The sequence below is a fragment of the Rana temporaria genome, chromosome 4, assembly GCF_905171775.1.
Source record: "Rana temporaria chromosome 4, aRanTem1.1, whole genome shotgun sequence".
Lineage (NCBI taxonomy): Eukaryota > Metazoa > Chordata > Amphibia > Anura > Ranidae > Rana > Rana temporaria.
In genome coordinates, this window is record NC_053492.1 from 402,131,459 (window position 1) to 402,157,009 (window position 25,551).

At 43.5% G+C, this 25,551-nt stretch overlaps 1 protein-coding gene across 5 annotated transcripts in view; it reads left to right on the forward strand.

Moving 5' to 3' along the window:
* The window catches only part of EHBP1 (EH domain binding protein 1), a 636,728-nt gene that overhangs the window by 208,199 nt on the left and 402,978 nt on the right, over window positions 1-25,551 (forward strand). For all 5 annotated transcript variants that reach the window (XM_040351212.1, XM_040351213.1, XM_040351215.1 and 2 more), the window contains one exon: window positions 8,423-8,669. In XM_040351212.1, coding sequence (XP_040207146.1) covers window positions 8,423-8,669 — 247 coding nt within the window. The remainder of the gene's footprint in view (window positions 1-8,422; window positions 8,670-25,551) is intronic.

The window sequence follows — 25,551 nt, forward strand, 5'->3', positions numbered from 1 at the left end:
TCAGAGCTGTAGTACAGTGGTACATGGCAATTGGTAGCTCAACACGTTTTGCGGCTTGGTGCCACTCATTGGGAGCACGCGCGTGATGTATCTGCAAATGGGAGATAAACAACTAGGTTAATAGCCTTGTATCAATAAAGGGGAGAATAGAAATGGAAACCCCCCCCCCCCCCCCCCAATCACTTACAAGTATATATACAGCTGGAGGCATAATGTCAAGGGCCACAAACCACCCAAAGGCATCAGTGACGGGAGCTGAGGAGGCTTGTCCAACGGCGACAACCATTACGGGCGGCAACCCAGGCGGACCCGGGCACACAGAGCACTCCTAAAGTGGACATGTGATAATAAAAGTAGGAGGTGATTAGACCAAATGATTGCAGTGCAAAATTGTTGTGAATGGGTGTATGATGACAGTGAGGACTGTGTGATGTGGTGGGACTAGTGTATGCAAGAAGGGGAATTCGGCTAGTGAAGGTGAATAAATAGCAGTGAGGGGGGACAGCCATGGCAAAAAAGGAGGGGGGAGCCCTGATCCAGGATGGGCATGAAATCTGGTGTGTGCAAGAGCCCTGTGCGACCAGGTCCGACCAGGGCAGCCACCCATAAATAACGTGCGCCGTTCAAAGTCCCACCCTCTTGCTCCCAAGTTTAGTGTCTGAAAGATGACCATTGCCCATAGCAGCTAATTAGATTATTTATTTTGTTTTTAGTTTGCTGTAGAAAAAAAATTAAAGGATCCGTTTTTGTGAACAATGGCAACTGTTTGCTTTAAAACGGTTTTATGGATAAGTGCAAAAAATGGGATTCTAACAGGCATACGAGTTGTAGTATTAACACTAGTGTTCTCAACAGGCAATACACACAACAATTTACATTGAACAACAAATGGTTGAAACCATCATATGATGGAGAAAAAAATGTGACTCTCTTGGGTGAAGTCTGAAAACGAGGCAATTGGAGTCAAGCACACCAGTCATTTTGATAGGTGTATGTGTTTTATAGGTTATAACAGAACATTCTACATCAGCTAGTCAGGTCATTAGCCAGTGTTCTGAATTTCAGGCAAAATTTGGTCTTCAGTAATTAAACACACTGCAATAAAGTGTCTCAAACGGAGATTATGCCTGAACTCAGTACTTTTTGAATTTTGTGCAGTATACTTAAGTAGGTTGTTTGAGCAATATATTACAAAAATATAAGTGAGTTGGAACAGTTTTGTATACTGTAGTGGGAAAAACATTTCCTAACCATTTCACATGTCTAATTAGTGGCTGCCAAAATCTTTTGGTAAGAGTTATTGATCATAAAATATATTTGAATTGTTAAAACTGTAAAGCAGAGAACCTCTAATGCTGTTGTGGACAACCACATTTTTGGGACCCCAGAGCCAACTTCACTTTAAAGTTGTTATTTTTCATTTGTGTGGTTCCAGCAATTCGAATTGTGAATTGGCCTTCTAAAACACTTGGGCCCAGATTCTCAAAGACTTACAATGGCGTATCTCCAGATACGCTGTCGTAAGTCCGAATGGCCGCCGTCGTATCTATGCGCCTGATTCATAGAATCAGTTACGCATAGATTTGGCCAAGATACGAGCGGCGTAAGTCTCCTACGCCGTCGTATCTTGGGGTGCATATTTACGCTGGCCACTAAGGTGGCGCTTCCGTTGATTTCCGTGTCGAATATGTAAATGAGCAAGATACGCAGATTCACGAACGTACGTACGTACGTACGCCCGTCGCAATTAGTTACGCCGTTTATGTAAGACATACGCCGGCGTAAAGATAAAACTGGTCTCTAGGTGGCGCAAGGACGTCGGAACAAGCGTATCTTTTTACGTTGTTTATGTAAGTCGTACGTGAATGGGGCTGTGCGTAGGTTACGTTCACGTCACAGGTATTGAGCCGGCGTATCTTTGGGCGTAAATACGACGTGATACTGAGCATGCGCGCACTTGCGCCGTTTGTTCGGCCATGCATCTACATGAGGTCACGCTTAATTTAAATTCAACACGCCCACAACCTGCCTACTTTGAATTACGCGCGCTTACGCCGGGCCGATTTACGCTACACCGCCGTAACTTAGGACGCAAGTGCTTTGTGAATACAGCACTTGCCTCTCTAAGTAGCGACAGCGTAGCGTAAAAAAAGATACGCTATGCCCACACAACGTTATGCCGCCCTACGTGAATCTAGGCCACGGAGGCTAGAATGCATGATATACCCACTAAGTTTCCCAGTTCATGCCATTTGCAATGGCCATCACAAAGTGGTGACATCACTTTCCTCAGAGTCTGCAGAATGAAAGATAAACAAATATTTGGGAATTTCGGTGTAATAGAATCAAACTTTGATTAAGAACTTGTCAGAGAGAGCAAAGACAAAAACTCTTGTAGGTACCTTTAACCTCCCAGATAAAAAATAAATAAAACTGACAACCTATAAATCTCAACTTTGTGTGGCGTTGGTATCAAATACCATCATCAATACCACACATCAAATGCACATTTTTTCTTCTATTACTTATCAATAAAGGAAACATGATTGTGTGTAAATCTTGTTTACATAGAAAGTGGGTTTTATCATAACTTTGCACTTCTTATCCATATCCTCTCCCTCACCACAGTGCTGATCACAGGCAGGTTTTAAAATCAAGGCTTCACTAAAGACACACAGCCTGGTCTGCCCATATCTGCTCAGTATTTACAGGCTTCAGTTTCACTGTACTCTATAAGAAGAAAGAGAACTGTGCCCTCTAAGTGCAGCATATTTAAAACATCTTTAATATAAAGGGATTAAAACACTCACATATGAGTAGAGATAATCGGGCATCTCAAGGGTTAAACGTGTTTCATCCACATTAGTCCTGGTGGAGTGTGTACAATACCTGTCGCCGAGAATGTGTTTCCAGCACGACGGCATTGCGCTGATTCTTGGCGACATGGTGCCGACATCTCGCACTCGCTGGAATAGAAAAAGCACATTCCAGCGAGCGCGTCATAGAAGCGACGGGGACCCGACTTGGATTCCCGCCAATTCTAGCCGCGGTGTTTGGTATGAATCATGAGGGGGAACTCCACGCCAAATTTTAAATAAAAAAACGTCATGGGTTCCCCCCCAGGGGGCATACCAGGCCCTTAGGTCTGGTATGGATTGTAAGGAGAACCCCCCTATGCCGAAAAAACGGCGTGGGGGTCCCCCTACAATCCATACCAGACCCGTATCCAAAGCACGCCGGTCAGGAAAGGAGTGGGGATGAGCATGCGCCCCCCCTGAGCCGTACCAGGCTGCATGCCCTCAACATGGGGGGGGTTGGGTGCTCTAGGGCAGGGGGGCGCCCTGTGGCCCCCCACCTCAAAGCACCCTGTCCCCATGTTAATAAGGACAGGACCTCTTCCCGACAACCCTGGGGTCTGCGGGTGGGGGGCTTATCGGAATCTGGGAGCCCCCTTTAATAAGGCGGCCCCCAGATACCGGCTCCCCACCCTAGGAGAATGAATATGGGGTACATCGTACCCCTACCCATTCACCTGGAGGCAAAGTGTCAAAAAAAATAAACACACAACACAGGGTTTTAAAATAATTTATTAGTCAGCTCCGGGGGTCTTCTCCGCTCTCCGGGGGTCTTCTCCCCTTTCCGGGGGTTCTCCGGGGAGTCTTCTATGGTGCATTTAGTGCACCATAGAATGAAGCGGTAAAAAAAAAGAAGGGGGGATGGTTTTGTGGTGGGAATGGTTTTGAAGAGGTATAATAACCTGGCAAGGATTTTCATTTTTAATATAGCTACACGGCCGAACAGGAGAATTGTGTTCTATTCCAGGCCTTCAGATCGAGGCTAAGAGAAGTGGAGATACGGGAAAAGTTGACCTAAAAAGCTCCATTAAAGTGGAGGGGAGGGGTATTCCTAGATATTTATTGGATCTCCAGATAATGGATCTTTTAGCAGGATGGGTTTAATCACAAAGGTTTTGTGATGGGGTCTTTGTTACGTAGGGCTAGGAATAGGATAGTCGGAGCCTGGTCTGATAATCTCATGGCCTCAGCAGTGGTTGATTTCATTTTGGGAAGGTCCTTTTGTGTGAGGGAAAAGTACTCCAAGCGTGTGTATTTGTTGTGGGTTTCTGAAAGTAGGTAAAGTCTTTCGTAGGACACGCCATGTGTCAAGTAGTGCTGGCAATGCACTAGGCAAACATGGAAAAAGTGGAAATGGATGGACAGCCGCACTTCGAAGGAACTTGAAGAAGTAGTCTTTATTAATAAAAACTGGACATGCAAATCCAAAAATACAGTCACATAAGGGGACAGCCGACGTGTTTCACACACAGTTAGTGCTTAGTCATGGGCCATGACTAAGCACTAACTGTGCGAAACGCGTCGGATGTCCCCTTATGTGACTGTATTTTTGGATTTGCATGTCCAGTTTTTATTAATAAAGACTACTTCTTCAAGTTCCTTCGAAGTGCGGCTGTCCATCCATTTCCACTTTTTCCATGTGGACCCTGTAGGAAAGTGATGATTTGCCGTTGAAGGAAATGAGCAATGGGTTGAGAGGGACCTCCTAGAATAGTTATCCCAGCCATGAAGCTTAAGTCTAACATTGTGAAAGAATGAAGAGTGTTTGTACTTGGGGCAGTATAATATATTTACCAAGGTCACAGGGGTGCCATGCAGTTTGCCCTTCAACAAAAGGTAACTTCTACCTTGATTGGCAAGTTGTTAATCCAAGCGAAAGTGTGTTTTGAGAGGAAGATAGAGACACTCTTAGTTTTGGTGGTAGCTGAGGTGGCATGGTACACAACCAGGTAGCGAGAGTTGGCCAATTTAGGGATCTTGATTGATTTGAAGTGTGTCTCTTGAAGCAGTACTACATGTGCCTATACCTGTGTATGTCACGCAGAAGTTGAGATCTCTTTTCGGGGGTATTGAGACCCCAGACTTTAAGAAAGGAGGGCAGGGGAAAAAAATTAGTGGGGGGACAGTAAGAGGGGATAGGCCTAGTTTGTTGGGTAGGAGAAGGGGGAAAGATGGAAGTGTGGGTTATATAGCTGGAAGGGGGAAGGAGGAAGTCAGTAAAAAGCTGTTCCAATGAGTTGTGCCAGTCCAAACTGTGTTTTAGGGCATGGATGCCCATTTTTATTCGCAACTGCGTCCATCATTGGTGCCCCCCACTTGTGTGTACAATGTTTGCAGTTGTGAGTTGAAGTTGGAGAGAGAGAGGAGGAATTATTATTTATAATCGTTATGAGGACCTGTAAGTTGGCACTGTAAGGCCAATGGTATCCATGAATTGAGAACCACTGCTGTAGTTGGTGTATTTAAGATTTATGTTTATATTAATAATAATAATAATAATAATAATAATAATATTAATAATACAAAAATATATAATATTTTCTGGGTCATAGATATCAGAATGGTTTCTCCACCAGTACTTGTTCACACCTAGTATGAATCATCAATTAATGTTTTTATCATCACATCAAGTTCAAACGTAGTAACATAGACATTTTCTAAATGGGAAGTTATGATAGATAAGCCTTTGGAGAACTTTCTGTACCCACACTTCTATCACAAGGTGTTTTTTTTTTGACACCTGGCATATGTTCTGTAAAATTATTTTTTAACTGTGAGCTTCTGTCAATGCTGCTGTAAAATCATGCTGAAACTAGCAGTTGAACTGCAGATTTAAAAACATGCTTGTGTAATATCAAACCAGACCTAGGTAAATTATACTGTGAAACTTGCTTCCCATTTCTAAATCACACTATGATACTTGGGTTGCCCGTAGTCAGACAGTAGAGGGCCATTGAACGTGCAGGTATAATTTGTCCACCCATAAGGCAAATGATCTTCTGAACACCCCTGTAGAATTCATATTCTTGCATGTTGGCTCAACTGACCCAGTAAGTTTGGGAATGTACAAGAGATGCCACTAGTGTTATTTTTCTCAGCAGTGAAGAATTGCATTCAGGGTGGTTTTTCTAACCTACCTGCTTGATATTCTCTCTAGGAGTTGTTGGTTGATAGTTGTCTGCCCAAAAACGGCATCAAGGACAAACAGGCAGATCAACTGATACCTAATATTCATGGGCTTCTTGCTATTGGATGAAGGGAAAGTTGTTCTGCTGAGTTTATTTCTGCTATAAGGGACCAAAGCCTAGGGGAAAGCTGCTGTAAATGGGTACAATAATACTGCATTGAGGAGCGTGACCATGACTGTTGATTCTTTGACTCTAAATGCGGTATTGCCAACTGAAACTGTGTACACAGAAACTGCATGTGAGAATAATCACATTGGTATGTGTGCTTGTGTGAATTGCCCGGTGTAGTACTTTAGTAACACATAAAATTATACATTGTGATGCATAAAACTGATTTGATATCTCTGCTGAAAATGAAAAAGCAGGGCTTTCATTTTATAAACACAAGTAGTATAAAAATATAATGAACAGAATAACTGTTTTTTTTTTTTTTTTTGCTGTCTGGGTCCCCAGTTGGGAGATTCACTCTCTCTAATTGATCCGATCACCAATGTTACTGGGAATGAAAGTGATAACCTTCTAAGGTTAAGGTCACACATCATAAAGAATGAAGCAACGCTCATCAACGAACCCTAACGTAGTACTATAGGCAAAACCTATTTTTTTACATTTTAGAATCTAGAGTAAGGCAGAGTTATAACCCCTGCCAGATTTTTTTTTTTTTTTTTTGCCATCTGTGTCCCATTGCAGAGATTTCCCTTCACTTCCTGATCCATAAGTAACTGCAAATTAAGAGAACCCCTTGGGGACCACCAGGTCTCCTCATTGGACGATTTCTTTTACTTCTACTTGATAAATAATGATGATTATCTAATGATAAATAGAACAAATCAAGAGGGGGGATCTCCTTAAATAGGAAGTAAACCCTGATGGGTTTTACTTCCTCTTTGTTTCCCTGCAAAGGTAAAGCATAATGGGCTACTAATGCATCACATGGTAGCACATTATGTGTCACTTACCTGAAACCGAAGCTTGCGGTGTCCCCGATTTCCTTGCTGGCTGGAAGCGTCCATCTTGCTTCCGGGGTCACAGACTCCGGCTCTGTGACTGGCTGGAGTCACGTGACGTCACTACCATCGCATGTGCGCGGGAGCCGGTATGACCTTTACTGGAAACGGCACGGCGTGACCTTTCTGAAGTGTGCATGCTTCGAATACATTGGCACATGTACAGAAGAAATCCTCGTACAGGGAATTGTAAATATTTTCTAAACCGTGTAGGTTTAGGAGATAATTCCAACACCTACAGGTAAGCCTTAATCTAGACTTACCTGTAGGTTAAAGTGTGTTGTAAGAATTTACAACCACTTTAACGGGGGCAAAGACAGCAGTGAAAACTGACAGGTGTTCGAAGCCCTCTGCACTCTATCCAAAACTAAAAAAAAAAAAAGTTTTGCCTTTAGTTATATTTAAGCATTTGATATGTTTCCAAAGCATTGAAAAAGTATTAAAAAAACGTGTCAAGGAAGGTGCTTAAAGGGGAAGTGATGTAGAGGAAATGGTCTGCTTTGAGCCATGTTTGGTTGTGATGTGATAGCAGACATTTTTGTGATTTCTCTGCAAGATAGATCAGTATAGTCTGATTACTGTGACACTTGGCGTGGTCCAGCTCAAGATGATTATGGAATGATTGTCATGGTCACTTGATGGCACCCAAACTTGCTGACATGGTCACTTGCTTATGCCAACACTTAATGGTGAGGACGCTAATTGGCATGGACTCTTGCTTGCACCGACACTTTGCTGACACAAAAACTTTGCCACTGACAATAATGCTCAATGCCTCTGCTTCTGCCTGGCAGGGACATTATTACTGTCTGGCTTGATGCCTTTGCCTGCACCCAGAAGCAAATGGTGTTACCACATGGCTGCTCTGTAGAAACAGGAAGTGACTGGAGCTGCCCTATCCTAGTTCTCTATTATTTCCCAGTGCTTTCTGGGATACAGGAGCTTCCACTGCCTCTCCCCCAGCAGCCAGCTAACACTTTATAAATGCTTCACTAACGTGCTGCAAATTCTCTAGGCGCAGTTATGGGGCATTATCATTGGAATTATTGGGGGCATCTGACAAGTGGCAAAGCATCCTAAAAGTGACATGCTGTTTTATTTTTAACACAACAACACAATGCTACCGCACCTGTGTGGTTCTCATTATAATATTCATGGCGGGCATTGAGAGGTGGTTAAAAGGCTTTAAAAACATTGCTTAAACACACAGGGTATTGATGCATGTGTGAACAAACACTAAGAGGGGATGACAGCGATTTGAAACTTCCCATACTCTACCCAAAATGAATAAAGTTAATTTTGATCTTGGGAAGCTCACGCCCTTTTTTTTTTTCACTTGCATCGGAGTTATGTGTTTTTTTTTTCTCCATAGAACCATCAGTTGTAAAACCCAGTTTGAAAGATGAAGCATCGTTTGATGACTACAACCCATTCAAAGACCCTGAACCCACAGTATATCCCAACCCATTTGATGAGCCAGACCCAGGGCCTGACCTGACGATTGAACTTCACAAACAATCCTCACCACAACCAGCAAAAAGGAAGAATGCCAGACCTGTGGATATGACCAAATACCTCTACGCTAACAAAGCCAGACAGGAAGAGGATGAACTTGATGAGTGAGTGGAATCCATACACCTTTTCTATGAACAGATTGGTTTAAGCTCTTGCTGTATAAGCACAGTTTTCTCTTAAAACAACATGGCAAGTTCAGGTTGTGTTTCTGACAAAAGACCATTTGATATCTATGAATGAAATGAAGTAGTTAGATACTCTACACATTCTGCATAGTTTGTTTTACATGTTGGAAAACAGCCTAAAACTTCAAGGTGCCATCAAGAAACACATCAGTTCCCAAACACTAAGATCCTTCTTTTCCATGCTACCTGAAGACCAGAGAAATCTAGAATATATTTCTATCCGTATATCTTTTTTTCAAAGAACACTCACTATTATTATTATTATTCAGGATTTATATAGAGCCAACAGTTTGCGCAGAGCTTTACAATATGGGGGCAGACAGTAAAGTTACAATATAATTCAATACAGGAGAGATCAGAGGGCCCTGCTCGTTAAATATTACAATCTAGAACATTTTTAATTTATATTTAAGCCTCTGTTCACACTGAAGCGCACAAGTTCAAAGCCGCAGGTCAGTGTGACTTCGGGTGCGACTTGGCTGAAATCTGTGCAACTTCATGCACAGATGTTTATACAAGTGGCACATGAAATCGCAAAAAATAGTGCAGCAACCTTTTTTCACACCGCAAAGTCCGCATTGCACCAATTTGAACAGTTCCATTGCCGACAATAGCCTGCGACTTGTCATGTGATTTGGACCTGTCAAATCACATGACAGGTCGCACCAGTGTGAACAGGGGCTTAAGCATGAATACACTTGACAAAAATTATGGCTGCAACATTTGGCAAGCAAATTAATACAGATGACAAGTCATATAATAAAATAGTAGAGTTTATCTTATTAGTGTGAGGTCCAGTGACTGAAAAATAATCAGCTGGCCAGTTTAACAGTCTAACAAGTAATGGGTATCAGTCAGTCGTACCTGCAGTAACGCAGGAAGGGGGAGGCCTTGGTCAATGATAACAATGGGAAAAAAAAAAAATTTGTAGAGTCTACAAACTATGATGTGTGTGTGTGTGTGTGTATATGTATGTATATATATATATATATATATGTGTATGTATGTGTAAAAATCCATCCTAATTCAGTAATGACTGCCCAACTCATTTCTTGAGGCCCTAAAAGACAGTACAGATACCCCTAAATTACATTTTTTTATAAAGTTGACAGTCAATGATGAGTTTTTTAAGTTGTATTTTTTCCCCACAATTCTTTGGAAATTGATAAAAGTAAATAAACATTTTTGTTCAAAGTATGGTGATAGAAGGGCCCAACATAAATTATGCACCTACTTTCCTAACTTCCTATCACATTTTTGGAGGCCCTGGAGCACCAGGACAATGGAAACACCCACAAAATTGTCACATTTTGGAAAGAAAACACCCCAAGGTATTTTGTAAGAGGCATAATAAGTCTTAAAAATGTAAACAAATAAAAATTGCCACAAGTTTTTAGAAAATGTGGAAAGAAGTTGTAATTTATTCTTATTTTTTATTTTTACACAAACATGTTAATTTAGAAGATATTTCCAACAAACAGCTTGGGCATACTTAGAATTACCTTTTCAATGTTTGGTCTGACTATGTACCCAAAATTGCAACCTGTGCATCAAAAAAAATCAACCAGCACTGTATAGAAAACAATGTACTGTAATGGTTGCTTCAGTATGAGTGGTCAGTAAATATAGCATAGTGTAGGGTCACTTTCTACACTCCCTATTCATAAAAGCCAAGCAGACCTAACCTACTGGTATGTGCCTGCCCAATATCACAATGTTCTGTTCACTGGCCAGGAAGTACAGGAGGCTAAACAAAGGATTATGTAAGGAGTCCCCGTAGTTTGCGTAGTGCAGTTAGTTGTCTGCAGAGAATGGGTGGGACTGGCGTCTCATAGGAACGTAGCCAGTGGGACGTGCATGTGGGTCAGTGCTGATGCCAACCAGAAACTTGGTCATCAAACTGGCGAATGAGTGTTCTAGGCAGCAGCAGGCAGGAACACGGCCCATAAACAGGCCAGGGTCAGTACAGGCAGTAGGCAGAGACGAGTTCAGCAAATAGCCAAAGGATTGGTCCAAGCAGCAGGCAGGAAAATGGTTCACAAACAGCCCAGGATCAGTACAGGCAGCAGACAGAAACATTAGACTTAGGGCTTTAGTCAGGTAAGACCTGGACACAGGGGTACATACTTCTTCCCACTCAAAGCTCTTTGAAGTCTTTTGGACTTCAGACCCTGATCTGAGAATCCATGCATCCATACATTGCATTTTTTTGGGGTGTATAATAAATGACATAGACGTTGTACAGGGGCAACTGGAACAGGTATATGGAGACTTTTTTGTGTGCCAGTGAATGAATCTTCTGGTGGCTATGTAGGGCTGTAACATTTGGTCATTATAATCTGCGCCTCCCATCAGGGGTTGTAGTCATGTGGGCAATCCGTTTTTTTTGGACTGGACTGTGCCTTCCTTGAATTTCCACTGAGATGTCTTTGTGGATAGGGGAACGGACATACACAACCAGCTCGCTCCTTCATTTAAGGGCCAAAATAGCTTTATTCTGAAAATTAGCTGACTCCCTCCTTTTCAGATTTGTAAGACCACTCGTTTTGGGAAGCTTTTCAGATTTTTATTTGGTTTCAAACTGTGCAACAGGCCACAGTTTGCTGCAGGTAAAGTTGGAAGGCTAGTGTAAAAATTGTCCAAATAGAGGTGGTATCCCTGATGGAATTAGGGGTGATACAAGGTCCCACACAATTTGTCCACTGCTCCTCATATAGGTTGGGCATTCAATGGGCTCCAGATGTCTGTCTTTTTTTCTTCATAAACCCTGAAGTCATACATGTACCCTGTGGCCCTCTCACAAAGTTTGTATAACTTCACACCATCTGGCCCATTTACTTGGGCTATATTGTTTGATGCTCAACCTGCCTGTAAAATGATCGAGGCACATAGATGTTTGTGTTGGGAGTATACATTTTGGAAATATTTAAAAATTACATTTTTTAATTGACCAATGACCTAATTTTGTACAGCTTGTCATATGCAGGATGATTTTAGATAGGGCACATAGAATTGTCATTGAAGTGTAGAAAACGTATGATCATTGCATACTGTGTCCTGGGCATAATGGAGGAATCGAGACAATTGGATTGCTTTAAAATAAGATGGTATCAAACAAGTTTTCCCAGTCCTTTTCAAAACTTTTTTCAAACAATGGAAGTAATGTAAGATTTTATGCCGCATACACACGATCGGAATTTCCGACAAGTAAACCGTGGATTTTTTTCCAATGGAATGTTGGCTCAAACTTGTGTTGCATACACACGGTCACACAAATGTTGTCGCAAATTCCGAACGTCAAGAACGCAGTGACATACAACGCTAAGACGAGCCGAGAAAAGAAGTTCAATGATTCCAAGCATGCATAGGATTTTTGTGCGTCGGAATTGCATACAGGCGATTGGAATTTCCGACAAGAACTTTTCCAGTCAGAAAATGTGAGAATCGGCTCTCAAATTTTTACCGAATTTCTTGTCGGAAATTCCGATTGTGTGTACGCAGCATAAGAAAGCAGAATTAGTTGTTATGAGAATTTTTTTTTATAATTTGTAATGCACTTTAATTCCAAAAAGTACCCATTTCTCTCAGCCTCCTTGAATGGAGATGAGTCAAAAGGAGAGGTTCCTAAGCTCCCACAGGATGTTTTAAGGAGGCAGAAGAACACTGTTTGAAACTATGTAATGAAAAACAGAATACAGGGCTATTGAGTAGAAGAGGTGTAAAGATTATTTTTGCAGGATAAAAATATTGTTTAGTGTCACTTTAATGCATTCACAGCATTAAAGAATAAGTTCACCTTTGGGAACATGTTTCATGGTCCACACGATTTTAGGGTGAAACGTAACACGTTCCCAGTGCTGCAGCCGCTGCCCGCTGCGCACCTCCCTGTACTGCTGCCATGGGGGAGGGGGGTTCCCTGTGCTAGCTGACACTTTTTGAAAGCAGCGTGCCCATGTGGGGCTCCAACCTCACGGCCATGTCATTTATACACAGGGCTTTGTGTATGAATGAACTACAACTCCCAACAGCTGCTCCGTAGCGCTGTGTAGTTCATTGAGTCTTCCTGTCAGTGAGTATTGACTTACCTGTACAGGATGTATGGGTAAGCAGATACAGTGACAGTGTGCAGGAGACCTGCATGGCATTAGCGATCCTCTAATCTCTGGTGCAATGCTTTACAGGCTCCTAATACAAAAAATAATAAATGCACTTTTTGTACAAAGGTGAACTTATCCTTTAGGATAAAAAATGTCATGTGCTACCTCCCTTGTCCCCAAACGATTACCTGCTGCTCTTGTCACCACCACCACCTCTGTGAATGGTCAGCACCATTCCATCAACTAAATTCCGCTGTTGGCTGACATCACTCACAGAAAGATCCTGACCATATGATCAGAATCCACCCAGATGCCTAGACTGGCACCTGGCTTAACCTCTCAGAGAATCGCTGAGAGGCTAAGCCAACCACTCCCGCCCCCTCTACAGCACAGTTCTTTAGTGAGCACTGGAGGGGCAGAGCACATGTCAAACTTATCTTTTAATATTACATTTTCTTATTTTTTAATGCTAAAGGAGTTGTAAAGGCAGAAGGTTTTTTATCTTAATGCATTCCGTGCATTAAGATTATTATTATTATTATACAGGATTTATAAAGCGCCAACAGTTTATGCAGCGCTTTACAATATTAAAAGGGAGACAATACAGTTATAATACAATAAAATACATGAGGATTAAGAGCTTATTAAAATGCTTCTGTGTGTAGCAGCACCCCCCAATTACCTACCTGAGCCTTTTCTCTCTCCAGCGATGTCCACGATCCCCTAAGCCATCCAGTACACTCCTTTTTGGCTGAGACAGAGCAGCAGCGCCATTGGCTCCCACGGCTGTCAATCAAAGTCAGTCAGCCAATCAGGGGAGAGAGGGTCGGGGCCAGGTCGGGGCTCCGTGTCTGAATGGCTACACAGAGCTCTGACTCGGCTTGAGTGCAAACTGCTGTCTGAGAGGGGGCACTCAAAAGAGGGAGGAACTAGGAGCAGCAAAGAGGGACCTGAGAAGAGGAGGATCCGGGCTGCTCTGTGCAAAACCAACTGCACAGAGCAGGTAAGTATGACAGTTTTTTTTTTAAGTCAACATAGTAGATTCTGTCAATCGGCTATAATGATAAGAAATGTTACTGCTTTTGAAAATGTTATTATGCGGTGACTGATGTATTTTAATTAGCGAAAATATAACAAGCATTGCATAATATAAAAGCAGGGTATGTCAGTTACACAATAAATCTTTGCATTAAACATACAACTCAGAAAATTGCAGTGCGATTTTCTGTTTTTGGGTGGATTGATGTCTTAGTAATTATTATGGTAAAAAAATCTGTAGGTTTAATTTTTTTGTAGAAATGATTGTAGTATCTATGTACTCATTAGTATTCACTAAAGCAAACCTTGCTCAGAGATAAGAGTCTATTGCCCATTCAGCTCTGTAAGGTCAGTGAAGTGTATAAAAACATAATAGGCTCACATCACAAAGCGTTAACACAAGAATAAGGATCCTTATTATAGCCATGTGACTGTAATTTTCAAATTTCATGAGACTCGGCTAAAAATAACTGTCAGTTGTTTCAGAATAAGGGGCCAGATCCACAAAAACCTGACGTAACTTAAAAAATCCAATTTAAGTTACACTGCCTTAAAGTTTCTACCTAAGTGCCTGATCCACAAAGCACTTATCTAGAAATTTCAGGCTGTGTAACTAAAATTCCGCCGGCGCAAGGCGTTCCTATTCAAATGGGGCGAGTCCCATTTAAATGAGGCGCGCTCCCGCGCCGGCCGTACTGCGCATGCGCGAAGTTACGTTACGCCGAGTTTTGAGGATCGCGACGGCTTAAAGTTGCGTCGGGGAAAAAAAAAATGACAGCGGCATGCATTCCTGAGGGAGAACTCCATGCCAATTTTCAAAGAAAAAACCGGCATGGGTTCCCCCCCCAGGAGCATACCAGGCCCTTAGGTCTGGCATGGGTTGTAAGGAGACCCCCCACGCCGAAAAATTGACGTAGGGGGTCCCCCTACAATCCATACCAGACCCGTATCCAAAGCACGCTACCCGGCCGGCCAGGAAGGGAGTGGGGACGAGCGAGCGCCCCCCCCCTCCTGAGCCGTGCCAGGCCGCGTGCCCTCAACATGGGGGGGTTGGGTGCTCTGGGGCAGGGGGGCGCACTACGGGCCCCCCCACCCCAGAGCACCCTGTCCCCATGTTGATGAGGACAGGACCTCTTCCCGACAACCCTTGCCATTGGTTGTCGGGGTCTGCGGGCGGAGGCTTATCGGAATCTGGGAGTCCCCTTTAATAAGGGGGCCCCCAGATACCGGCCCCCCACCCTAAGTGAATGGATATGGGGTACATCGTACCCCTATCCATTCACCTGGAGGCAAAAAGTAAAAGTTAATAAACACACAACACAAGGCTTTTTAAAATATTTTATTATTCTGCTCCGGACGCCCCCCCCTGTCTTCGTTATTAGCTCTTTTACCAGGGGGGGCTTCTTCTTCCACTCTCCGGGGGTCTTCTCCGCTCTCCGGGGGGGGTTTCTTCTTCCGCTCTCCGGGGGGGGGCTTCTCCGGACTCCGGGGGGCTTCTTCCATCTTCTCCCCTCTTCCGCTCTTGACTCGGCGAACCCCGGTTCTTCTGCAGCTCTCCGGTGCCTTCTTCTTCAGCGCTGGCTGCCTGCTATGTTTGTGTGTTAGCTCGATTTCAAACAGGCAGCCAGCGCGGTCTTCTGTGGCGTCAGGGTCTTCTCTTCCTTTCTTCCGATGTTGCCTCGTCGCCTGTTGTCGCTGTAATGATGGAAGCGCGCCTTGCATCCCTTTTATATAGGCATCACCGTCCCATCATGCTCCGGTAGGTACCCACGTGGTGGGTGCACGTGGGTAGGCACCCACCACGTGGGTACCTGCCGGAGCATGATGGGACGGTGATGCCTATATAAATGGGATGCAAGGCGCGCTTCCATCATTACAGCGACAACAGGCGACGAGGCAACATCGGAAGAACAGAAGACCAGAAGACCCTGACGCCACAGAAGACCGCGCTGGCTGCCTGTTTGAAATCGAGCTAACACACAAACATAGCAGGCAGCCAGCGCTGAAGAAGAAGGCACCGGAGAGCTGCAGAAGAACCGGGGTTCGCCGAGTCAAGAGCGGAAGAGGGGAGAAGATGGAAGAAGCCCCCCGGAGTCCGGAGAAGCCCCCCCCCGGAGAGCGGAAGAAGAAACCCCCCCCCCGGAGAGCGGAGAAGACCCCCGGAGAGTGGAAGAAGAAGCCCCCCCTGGTAAAAGAGCTAATAACGAAGACAGGGGGGGCGTCCGGAGCAGAATAATAAAATATTTTAAAAAGCCTTGTGTTGTGTGTTTATTAACTTTTACTTTTTGCCTCCAGGTGAATGGATAGGGGTACGATGTACCCCATATCCATTCACTTAGGGTGGGGGGCCGGTATCTGGGGGCCCCCTTATTAAAGGGGACTCCCAGATTCCGATAAGCCTCCGCCCGCAGACCCCGACAACCAATGGCAAGGGTTGTCGGGAAGAGGTCCTGTCCTCATCAACATGGGGACAGGGTGCTCTGGGGTGGGGGGGCCCGCAGTGCGCCCCCCTGCCCCAGAGCACCCAACCCCCCCATGTTGAGGGCATGCGGCCTGGCACGGCTCAGGAGGGGGGGGGGCGCTCGCTCGTCCCCACTCCCATTCCTGGCCGGCCGGGTAGCGTGCTTTGGATACGGGTCTGGTATGGATTGTAGGGGGACCCCCTACGTCGATTTTTTGGCATGGGGGGGTCCCCTTACAACCCATACCAGACCTAAGGGCCTGGTATGCTCCTGGGGGGGAACCCATGCCGGTTTTGTTTTTTACAAATTGCCGTGGAGTTCTCCCTCGGGAAAGCATACCAAATGCCGTCGCTGGAATGGGCCTTTACAAGGTGTTACTAACTTTACACATTGTAAAACGAGCCCTAGTTTTACACTTGCAAAATAACACTTACGGCGCAAAAAGGAAGCTAGAAAGCTTTGTGGATCGCCTTAAGTGCTAATTTGCATACTAGCAACGGCATTTCGACTCGAAATGCCCCCAGCGGCGGATGCGGTACTGCATCTTAAGATTCGGCAGTGTAATTCAATTACACATGCCGGATCTTCTGTCTAACTTTGGAAAAAGCCTTTTGAGGATCGTTTCCAAAGTTACACACAGACTGAACAGCAGTTAAGTCGGAGTATCTCTTTTGAGGATCTGGCCCAAGGATCCTTATCCTGGTGTGTTAACTCTGTGGATTGGGCCTTGTGAATGTTAAGGCATTAGGAATCTCGCTCTGCTCCCTCTGTATGCGTTTTTCAGGTCTTACCATTATTCACCAAGTGCATGCTTGTTCCAGGTTAACAAAGTACTGAAAGCCTAAGTACAGTCAAAATGAAAGTAATATTAAAAGCATTAAAAAAAATCAAAAAACAAGCATGTCATGCTTACCTGCTCTGTGTAGCAGTTTTGCACAGAGCAGCCCAGATCCTCCTCTTCTCGGGGTCCCCGTTCGGATCTCCTAGCCCCTCCCTTCTGCAGAGTGCCCCCAAAGAAAGCAGCTTGCAATGGGGACATACAAAAAGGCTCACGGCCAAGCCACTGCGCTGTGTGTCCATTCACTCACAGAGCTGTGGCTCAGCCCTGCCTCCCTCTCTTCTCTCATTGGCTCACTGGCTGTGATTGACAATGGCTTCCACTGCTGTGTCAGTCAATGAGGAGGGAGAGTCCCTGGAGAGCTGAGGCTCCTGTGCACATCGCTGGAGGAAGATCAAGCTCAGGTAAGTATAAGGGGGAGGGGGGCTGCACACAGAAGGTTTTTCACCTTCATGCATAGAATGCTTGAGGGGAAAAAACCTTGAGCCTTTAGAACTACTTGGAAAAAACACAAATCAGCACAAGGTACATAACGTACTGTTACTTCTCTGTGTCTCTTGTGCTGGCTCCTGGCTCTTCCGTTGAAGCAAGTTATTAGAACTGAGGAGTTGTCGCAGGCAGTCTTGATCAAGAGTGCTCGAATACGTCCATCCTTTCTGCCCAGCTTCTCCATTTGTACTACAGCTTCAATGAAGGGAAAGTGATCTATGAATAGAATATAAGTGAAAAATTGATAGGTCCACCCCCACCATGCATAGATGGTGTTTCATTCATAGAAGCTGTAGTCTGGCTTCTATGAATGGAGGAGCTGGGCAGAAAGGGCAGGGAAAGTCGGGTGTTCTTGATGAGTGCAAATGACAACTTCCTTTGTTCTGTTGACCTCCCCTGCATCGGTAGATTACTGTGGAAGGGGTTGGGAGCAGAGGGGAGGCGATGGAGGAGAAATTCAAGGAAACTGACAACTAGGAGCACAAGGGACACAGCACATTAATACGATGTCATGTCCCTTGTGCTGATATTTTAGAATTTTGACTATAAAGCAAGAAAAAGATGACCCAAAGCCAAGAAATTTCTATATTGAGTAGCCACTGATGCACACCCACTCAAAACATGGCTTGACCTACTTCATTGTTTTTGGCTCTTTTTTTAACTGCAGACTGCTTCTCTGTACATATTAAACGTTAAGATGGGGACTATATTCTTCATAGGGATTACACACACCAGTTAATGTCAGGCATTACTAAATGGTGGACCGCAGTCCAGACCCAGACAGTGTGACAATTATATCTGGACCGCCAACCAGTCCCCAGCGCAGGTCTTTTCTCGAGTATAACAGGAGAATGAAATTAAAACTTCCCTGGGCCGGATTCAGATAGGTTAGCGGATCTTTAGATCTGACTTACGATCCGCCGCCGCAAGTTTTTGAGGCGAGTGCTTAATTCAGAAAGCACTTACCTCAAAACTTGCGGCGGCGTATCGTAACTCCTCCGGTGGAATTCAAATTCCGCGGCTAGGGGGAGTGTACTATTTAAATCAGGCGCGTCCCCGCGCCGATCCAACAGCGCATGCGCCGTCCGGAAATTTTCCCAGCGTGCATTGCTCCAAATGACGTCGCAAGGACGTCATTGGTTTCGACGTTTACGTAAATTACGTCCGGCCGGATTCGGGAAACGACTTGCGTAAACGACGTAAAACATTCAAAACTCGGCGCGGGAACGACGGCCATACTTAACATAGGATACGCCGCACTTACCCCTTACCCCGGTAACTTTCCGCCGGAAAAAGCCGAACGCAAACAACGTAAAAAAAAAACGCCGGGCGGTCTTTCGTTTCTGAATCGGCGTAAATGCTCATTAGCATATTCGACGCGTAAAAGACACGGAAGCGCCACCTAGCGGCCGGCCTGGAATTGCAGCCTAAGATCCGACGGTGTAAGTCACTTACACCTGTCGGATCTTAGGCATATTTATGCGTAACTGATTCTATGAATCAGTCGCATAGATACGACCGGCCTTAGAGATACAACGGCGTATCATGAGATACGCCGTCGTATCTCCTATCTGAATCTGGCCGCCTGTGTCCAAACCTTCTGGCTGCTCTGCCTCCCTACTCTTCCCCTCGGCCCACTTGGTGCTAAAAGGTATAAGGTAAGCTGCTGTAAGGGGGCACTCTGATGGGGAGACCTGATGTAAGGAAGCACACTGATTGGGGGTGCCTGAAGTAAGGGGGTACCCTGATGGGGACACCGGAAGTAAAGTAGCACCCTGATTGGAACAGCTGATGTAAGGGGGCACTTTGATGGGGATGCCTGGTGTAAGGGGGCACTCTGATGGGGACACCTTAAGTAAGAGGGCACCCTGATGGGGACCCCTTGGGTAAGGGGGGCACGTTGATGGAGACGCCTTAAAGTGGACCTTCAGTCATTTTTTCAAATTTCCATCTATCAAATCTTCTGCCCTTGTTGTTTTAACTTTGGATAGTAAAATATTTTTTTTCTGCCAGTAAATACAGCCCACTTCCTGTTTCTTGTCTGGTCATCAGCCTAGGCTTATGACATAATGCACAGCTCTCTATCACTCTAGTGAGAGTTTTCAAGGAAGGAAGGAAGGGGGGGGGGGGGTGACACGCAAGAGGGCCAATCAGAAATGCAGAGCTGAAAGTGTGCCCTTGTTTGTGTAAATCCAGGAAGTGAACAGGCAGCAGCTTCAGCTGCCCCACAGTTAAAATGGCTTCAGCTATACTGCGTTGCCTCTCTCTTCCACCCTTTTGGCCGCTCTGTGCTGCTTCTGGTTCCTGGGCCCTCTTTTCCAGGAACTCTGCTATGCGCATCGGGACCCTTCAGGGTAAGACCACGTTATATTAAGATACCTCTCAACTCCACTCAACTCATACTCAGTGGAGGGAGATTTCTGCAGCATATTTAGCAAGTACAGAATCACAGTATATATCAAATATAATGCAAAGTGGTTGGAGGGAAGCTTCAGAATGGCAAAGATGTTTTTATTACAAATTATGTGATCAGATTGCAGTTAAGTAAGGGGGACACCCTGGTGGTAACACCTCAAGTAAGGGGGGCACCCTGATGGGGACGCCTTAAGTAAGGGGGGCACCCTGATTGGGACGCCTTAAGTAAGGGGGGCACCCTGATTGGGACGCCTTAAGTAAGGGGGGCACCCTGATTGGGACGCCTTAAGTAAGGAGGGCACCCTGATGGGAACACCTGAAGTAAGGAGGCACCCTGATGGGGACACCTGGTGTAAGAGGGCATTCTGATTAGGAACACCTGAAGTAAAGTAGCACCCTGATTAAGACACCTGATGTAAGGGAGCACTCTGAGGGGAGCACCTGGTGTAAGGGGGAACTTGAATGGGGACACCTGAAGTAAGGGGGCACTCTTATGGGGACACCTAGTGTAAGGGGGCATTTTAATAAACCTGATGTAAGAGGTCACTCAATAGGGACACCTAATGTTTCAGGAGAACTCTTATGGGGACACCTGATGTAAGGGGGCACTTTGATAGGGTAACATTAAAAAATGCAATCGAAATTGTACATTGCCTATTTTTTGATAGACCTAAAATGACTACAAGTATACTAGGGTACTAGGATCTGAATCATAGCTTAAACATTAGATTAGGCCATCTACTAGAAAACATTTTTACTGACCTGGCCTCTTTGAATTTTACCTTGATACCCCTGAGTTATTTTATGTCCTTATTGTACTGCAGCTCGACTTTGAATACTTTTTTCCTGCTCTATGACAATTTGAAAGGGGCATTGTACTTTTAAATTGCAGCAAATGACCCCCTTATGTGGAAAGTAGAAAATATAAACGTGGATGCAGATGTGCTGTACAGTTCATCCTTTCAGCAGGTTTTTATCTCGCTGTTTAGTGAATACTGTACAGATCTAATTATGCAAAATATAACTGATCTTAATGATTATGTGTTTTTTTCTCTGAGTAAGATGTTCATCATTGTTCAGACTCTGGGGCTAACTCAATTTGTGACACCTCAGATCTGGCTGCAGCCCTGCTGAAATCTAATACTCTTCACATACTCCTGATTGCATTACGGTTAGTGGGAAAGCACAGGTTGCACAGGGGTGAAAAAAATAATACATCTGATGGATTACAACCTCTCAGTCAGGGAAATTTCTGTTCTCCATTTCCAAATTGCTCCATTTGATTTTTGCCCTGAGTTTTTTTTCCCATTAGCCATATTAGCCTTTGTGCACTCTCTTCTTCAAAGTAATGCAAATAGGCTTTTTAATTTACTGGCTGGAAAGCAGGTCGAACCTTTAATGTCCATGCTATTAGATTTGTTTGAGCCTTCAATATTAGGATGCACTTTTCGTATTGTAGAAAACATTAATATAATTGTGCCACACATTTGTATTAATTTACAAGTGATTATATCATGAATTGCTTTATGATTTTAACAATATTTAGCAAGTGTTTAAGGGTGAGCTGGCACTTGGCTAAATATTGTTAAAAACATAAAGCAATTCATGATATAATCACTTGTAAATTAATACAAATGTGTGGCACAATTAAAGATATTCTCCGATATCCATCTATCTATCTATCTATCTATCTATCTATCTATCTATCTATCTATCTATCTATCTATCTATCTATCTATCTATCTATCTATCTATCTATCTATCTCTCTATCTCTCTATCTCTCTATCTCTCAATCTTTGTCTCTTTGTAAATACTCTCAAAGGGCAGCTATTGTCTTGTTTCAATTTTTTTTATTTCAAGATATGTAATCTATAATAAGATTATAATATGAACAATCTTTTAACCTTGTAACTAACCAATAACACTAACATATCTGTCTGGTTATAGGAAAACATAGCTGATGAAATTCTACATGCTAAAGCTCCATGGTCCATGTGTGGGCACCCTAGTTGTTCACAAGTCTATCGATCGGCTTGTGTACAACTAGGCTGTTAGGACATAAGATTGTGCCAGAACAATTGGTGCCTCTGGCTATAGCCAGCAGAATAAATCACTGTGTTTTACCAGCAGGAAAGGCTTCCCTCTGGCACAACACAATAGTTGCTTTGTGAGGGAAGGAAAGAAAACTGCACAATCTTATGTCTTGCCTTAAAGTGATTTTTTTTACGGTTTTTTTTTTCTTAAAATAACAAAGATGTTATAATTGCTCTGTGCAATGGTTTTGCACAGAGCATCCCAGATTCTCCTGTTCTTGGAACCAGCTGAGATTCAAACCATGTATAGGCAGGCTGAATGTACCCAAGTTGATTGATCAATGAACTTGGGTACAACCAACCTGACAGATTTTACTTGCTATTATTGCAAGCAGGAGAACACAATGGCTCAAGGGGAGGGATTCTACTGTCAGCACTATCTGTGTCGATAGGGGTATTGAGCCTGTGGTTGCAGAAAAGAGATTCACTCTATTCATAAATAGATTAAAGGGTTTTTGAAAATAAATATACAGTATATTCATATTTTTATGATGTCCAGATAGGCTGTACAGTGAGAATCTACAATTAATGTGTTTTTCAGGTATATTGTATAGTTTCCTTAATAACATGTTGTACTGTTGTCATAACTGTTTGTCAAAGATTTGCATTGTTTGTGTCAAATCACATCAAGCCAAAATCTTCAGATCTACTTATTTACCTTGTGCTTTTTTTTACAGCCTCAATCTACAATGCTAGACTATGACCATATTTTAGTGGAAGTTAAGACAAAAGGAACGTCTTCATGTATAACCTTTATACATTTCTTGTTTCTTGCCTTGTGTTTGTTCTTCTACAGACCGTCTACTAACAACTTTGCTCAGTATATTGTATTCTCTAGAGCCAGCAGAACAAAAGCAAACAATGTTTCTTTCTTCTTCCATCTTGTTCAGTTATCACCCTTATCTTTATTTTCTTGTCACACTGCCTGTGTAAAGATGACTCCTAAACGTTCAGCAAATTGACAGCTGTGTTTCTTTCCACACAAAATGTTGCTCTTGTTTCTTGTATTTTTCCTCTGAACCGTGCTCTTCCATTTTGTTTCGCCAGTTTCCTTTTTGACACTTGACCTGTCTTTTGTTTCTCAAGTGTCACTGTTTGTGAGGAGCAATGAAGTGATAATACCTTTTAAAGGCTTTGTCAATCGCTGGTAACTTGGTATGTGTGTGTGTGTTCATCACCTGGACAACTGCAATCTCCTCATATTTCTGTGATCAATAGCAACGTCTTGCACTTTACTGGATAGGGAGAAGCATTGGCTGAGTAGAATTAATGTCCTTTAAAGATGCACACTGCTCTACACACTCCCTTATCAAAGACGTCTTTTGCTTTTGGTTGGTTAACATAGGTTGTTGAAAACGGGGCTGATCTAAACCAAGACGAATGTCTGTACTTTGCTTTAATTTAAGGCCAATGTACAATATTAGTTAATTAAACATACCTTTAAACTGTGGTTGGGCTCTCTGGCTCAAGTGCACAAGTACAATATATACATCTATTGTGACTGTGATCGTCTGTAATGTCTATACTTAACAAATAAGCAGCCAGGTAAAATAAAGCGTTCAAATACACTAAGGCCTCGTACACACGACCGTTTTCCTCGGCAGAATCCATCAAGAAACTTGGTGGGAGAGCTTTTTTTCAGAGGAAACCGGTCGTGTGTACATTTTTCATCGAGGAAACTGTCGAGGAACTCGACGAGCAAAAAAGAGAGCAAGTTCTCTTTTTCCTCGACGGGAGTCTCAATTTGCTCGTCGAGTTCCTCGTCGGGCTGGTTTTCGACGAGAAACTCAAGCGTGTGTATGCTAAGGAACCCGCGCTTGCTCAGAATAAAGTATGAGACGGGAGTAAAAGTTGCATTTGAAATGGAGATAACACATTTTTCAAGCTGTAACTGACTGTAAAGTGCAAATCGTCTCTTACCAAACTTTTACTTAACACGCAAACTCATGAGATTAGCAAAAGCAGCCCCAAGAGTTGTGCAAGTGGAATCAAACTTCCCCTGCAGTTGTACGTGTTGTACTTCACCGCGTTTGAGAACGAGGAGATTTTGTCTTGACCATGTATACGCAAAGCAAGCTTGTCGAGTTCCTCGACAAGCCTAACAAGGAACTCGACGAGGAAAACAATGTGTTTCGCCCAACGAGTTCCTCGGTCGTGTGTACGAGGCCTAAGCCTGAAAGGAAGATTATATGGAGAAATCAGGGAGGTTGATTCGCTGTCAAAATAGGATGTTGCAGGAAAATTGAGGTAAAGATGGTTCAGTCACCCCGCCAGGCCAATAGGCTATAAGAAGGAAAAGGTGCAAGAAGACTTCAGAAGAGAAGAAATAATCCCAAGGGAAGAAAGACCGAGAAAGTAAATAGAAGAAACCAGAAGAGAGGAGAAAAAAAAAGGTAGAAACATTAGGTTCCCTGGGATAGGGGTAGGGAAAAAAGCAACCCTAGGAGTCATGGTTAAGTCACTAAAAGAAGGCCAATGCATCACTGGATGTCATAGAAGCCATGTAAATAATCCAGATATTTATATGAACTGTATATTGATTATAGAGCTGGGTGGTCAGTTCCTCCATGGAGGAGGGATAGCTTAGTAACCCGTTCCTGCAAGGGCTATGTATGGCCCACCAATGTTGGTGGATAGTTGCTAACATTAAGAAGCAAAGTAGGCCCTACAGATGGAGTCCGGGTACACAGGAGGGCTATTTCCAGAGTCATAGATAAGCTCCCCTTTAACTTTTCTAGTTTTTTTTATATATCCAGAAGAAGAGAGGACCCCCACCATGCCAACATCCAATTCTAGAAAAAGGATTGAAGGAGTAACTAAGACTCTCTAAGAAAAAAAAGAAAAGACTTTCATTGCAGTCAAAACCACGTTGTTATGTCTTTGATTGCTTTGTGATGGTTTTGACAAAACAAATTATACAAATTTAAGGTTTAACCGATCTTTCTAATCCAGGTTGTGAAACACAGTATGTACTAAGTTGAATAGTCTATCTTAGCCTAGAATAAATAATTAGCTCTTGGCAGCATTTCCTACGAGGATTTCTCTACAAGCTGAAGTTGGAGGCATTAGGCTGTATTTTTTCTAAATGCATTAGAAGGAATCTCAGATGTTAAAGTAAACCTTTTTTTTTTTTTGCATAGAGTAAAGGGGGGGTTCCCATTGGGGAGACTTCTCTCACTTCCTGTCTGATAGCCAAAACCATAAGTGAGAGAAATTCCCTCGAAAGTGAGGAAATCCGTGGTGGTCACTGAGGTCACCAGAACCAGTGTATCCATTGGAAGATTTTCCCTCTACTACAGTTATGGGGACAACCCAAAAAATCCCATTTTGAGATTTTACTTTTAATAATAATGGTAACCAGGACAAAA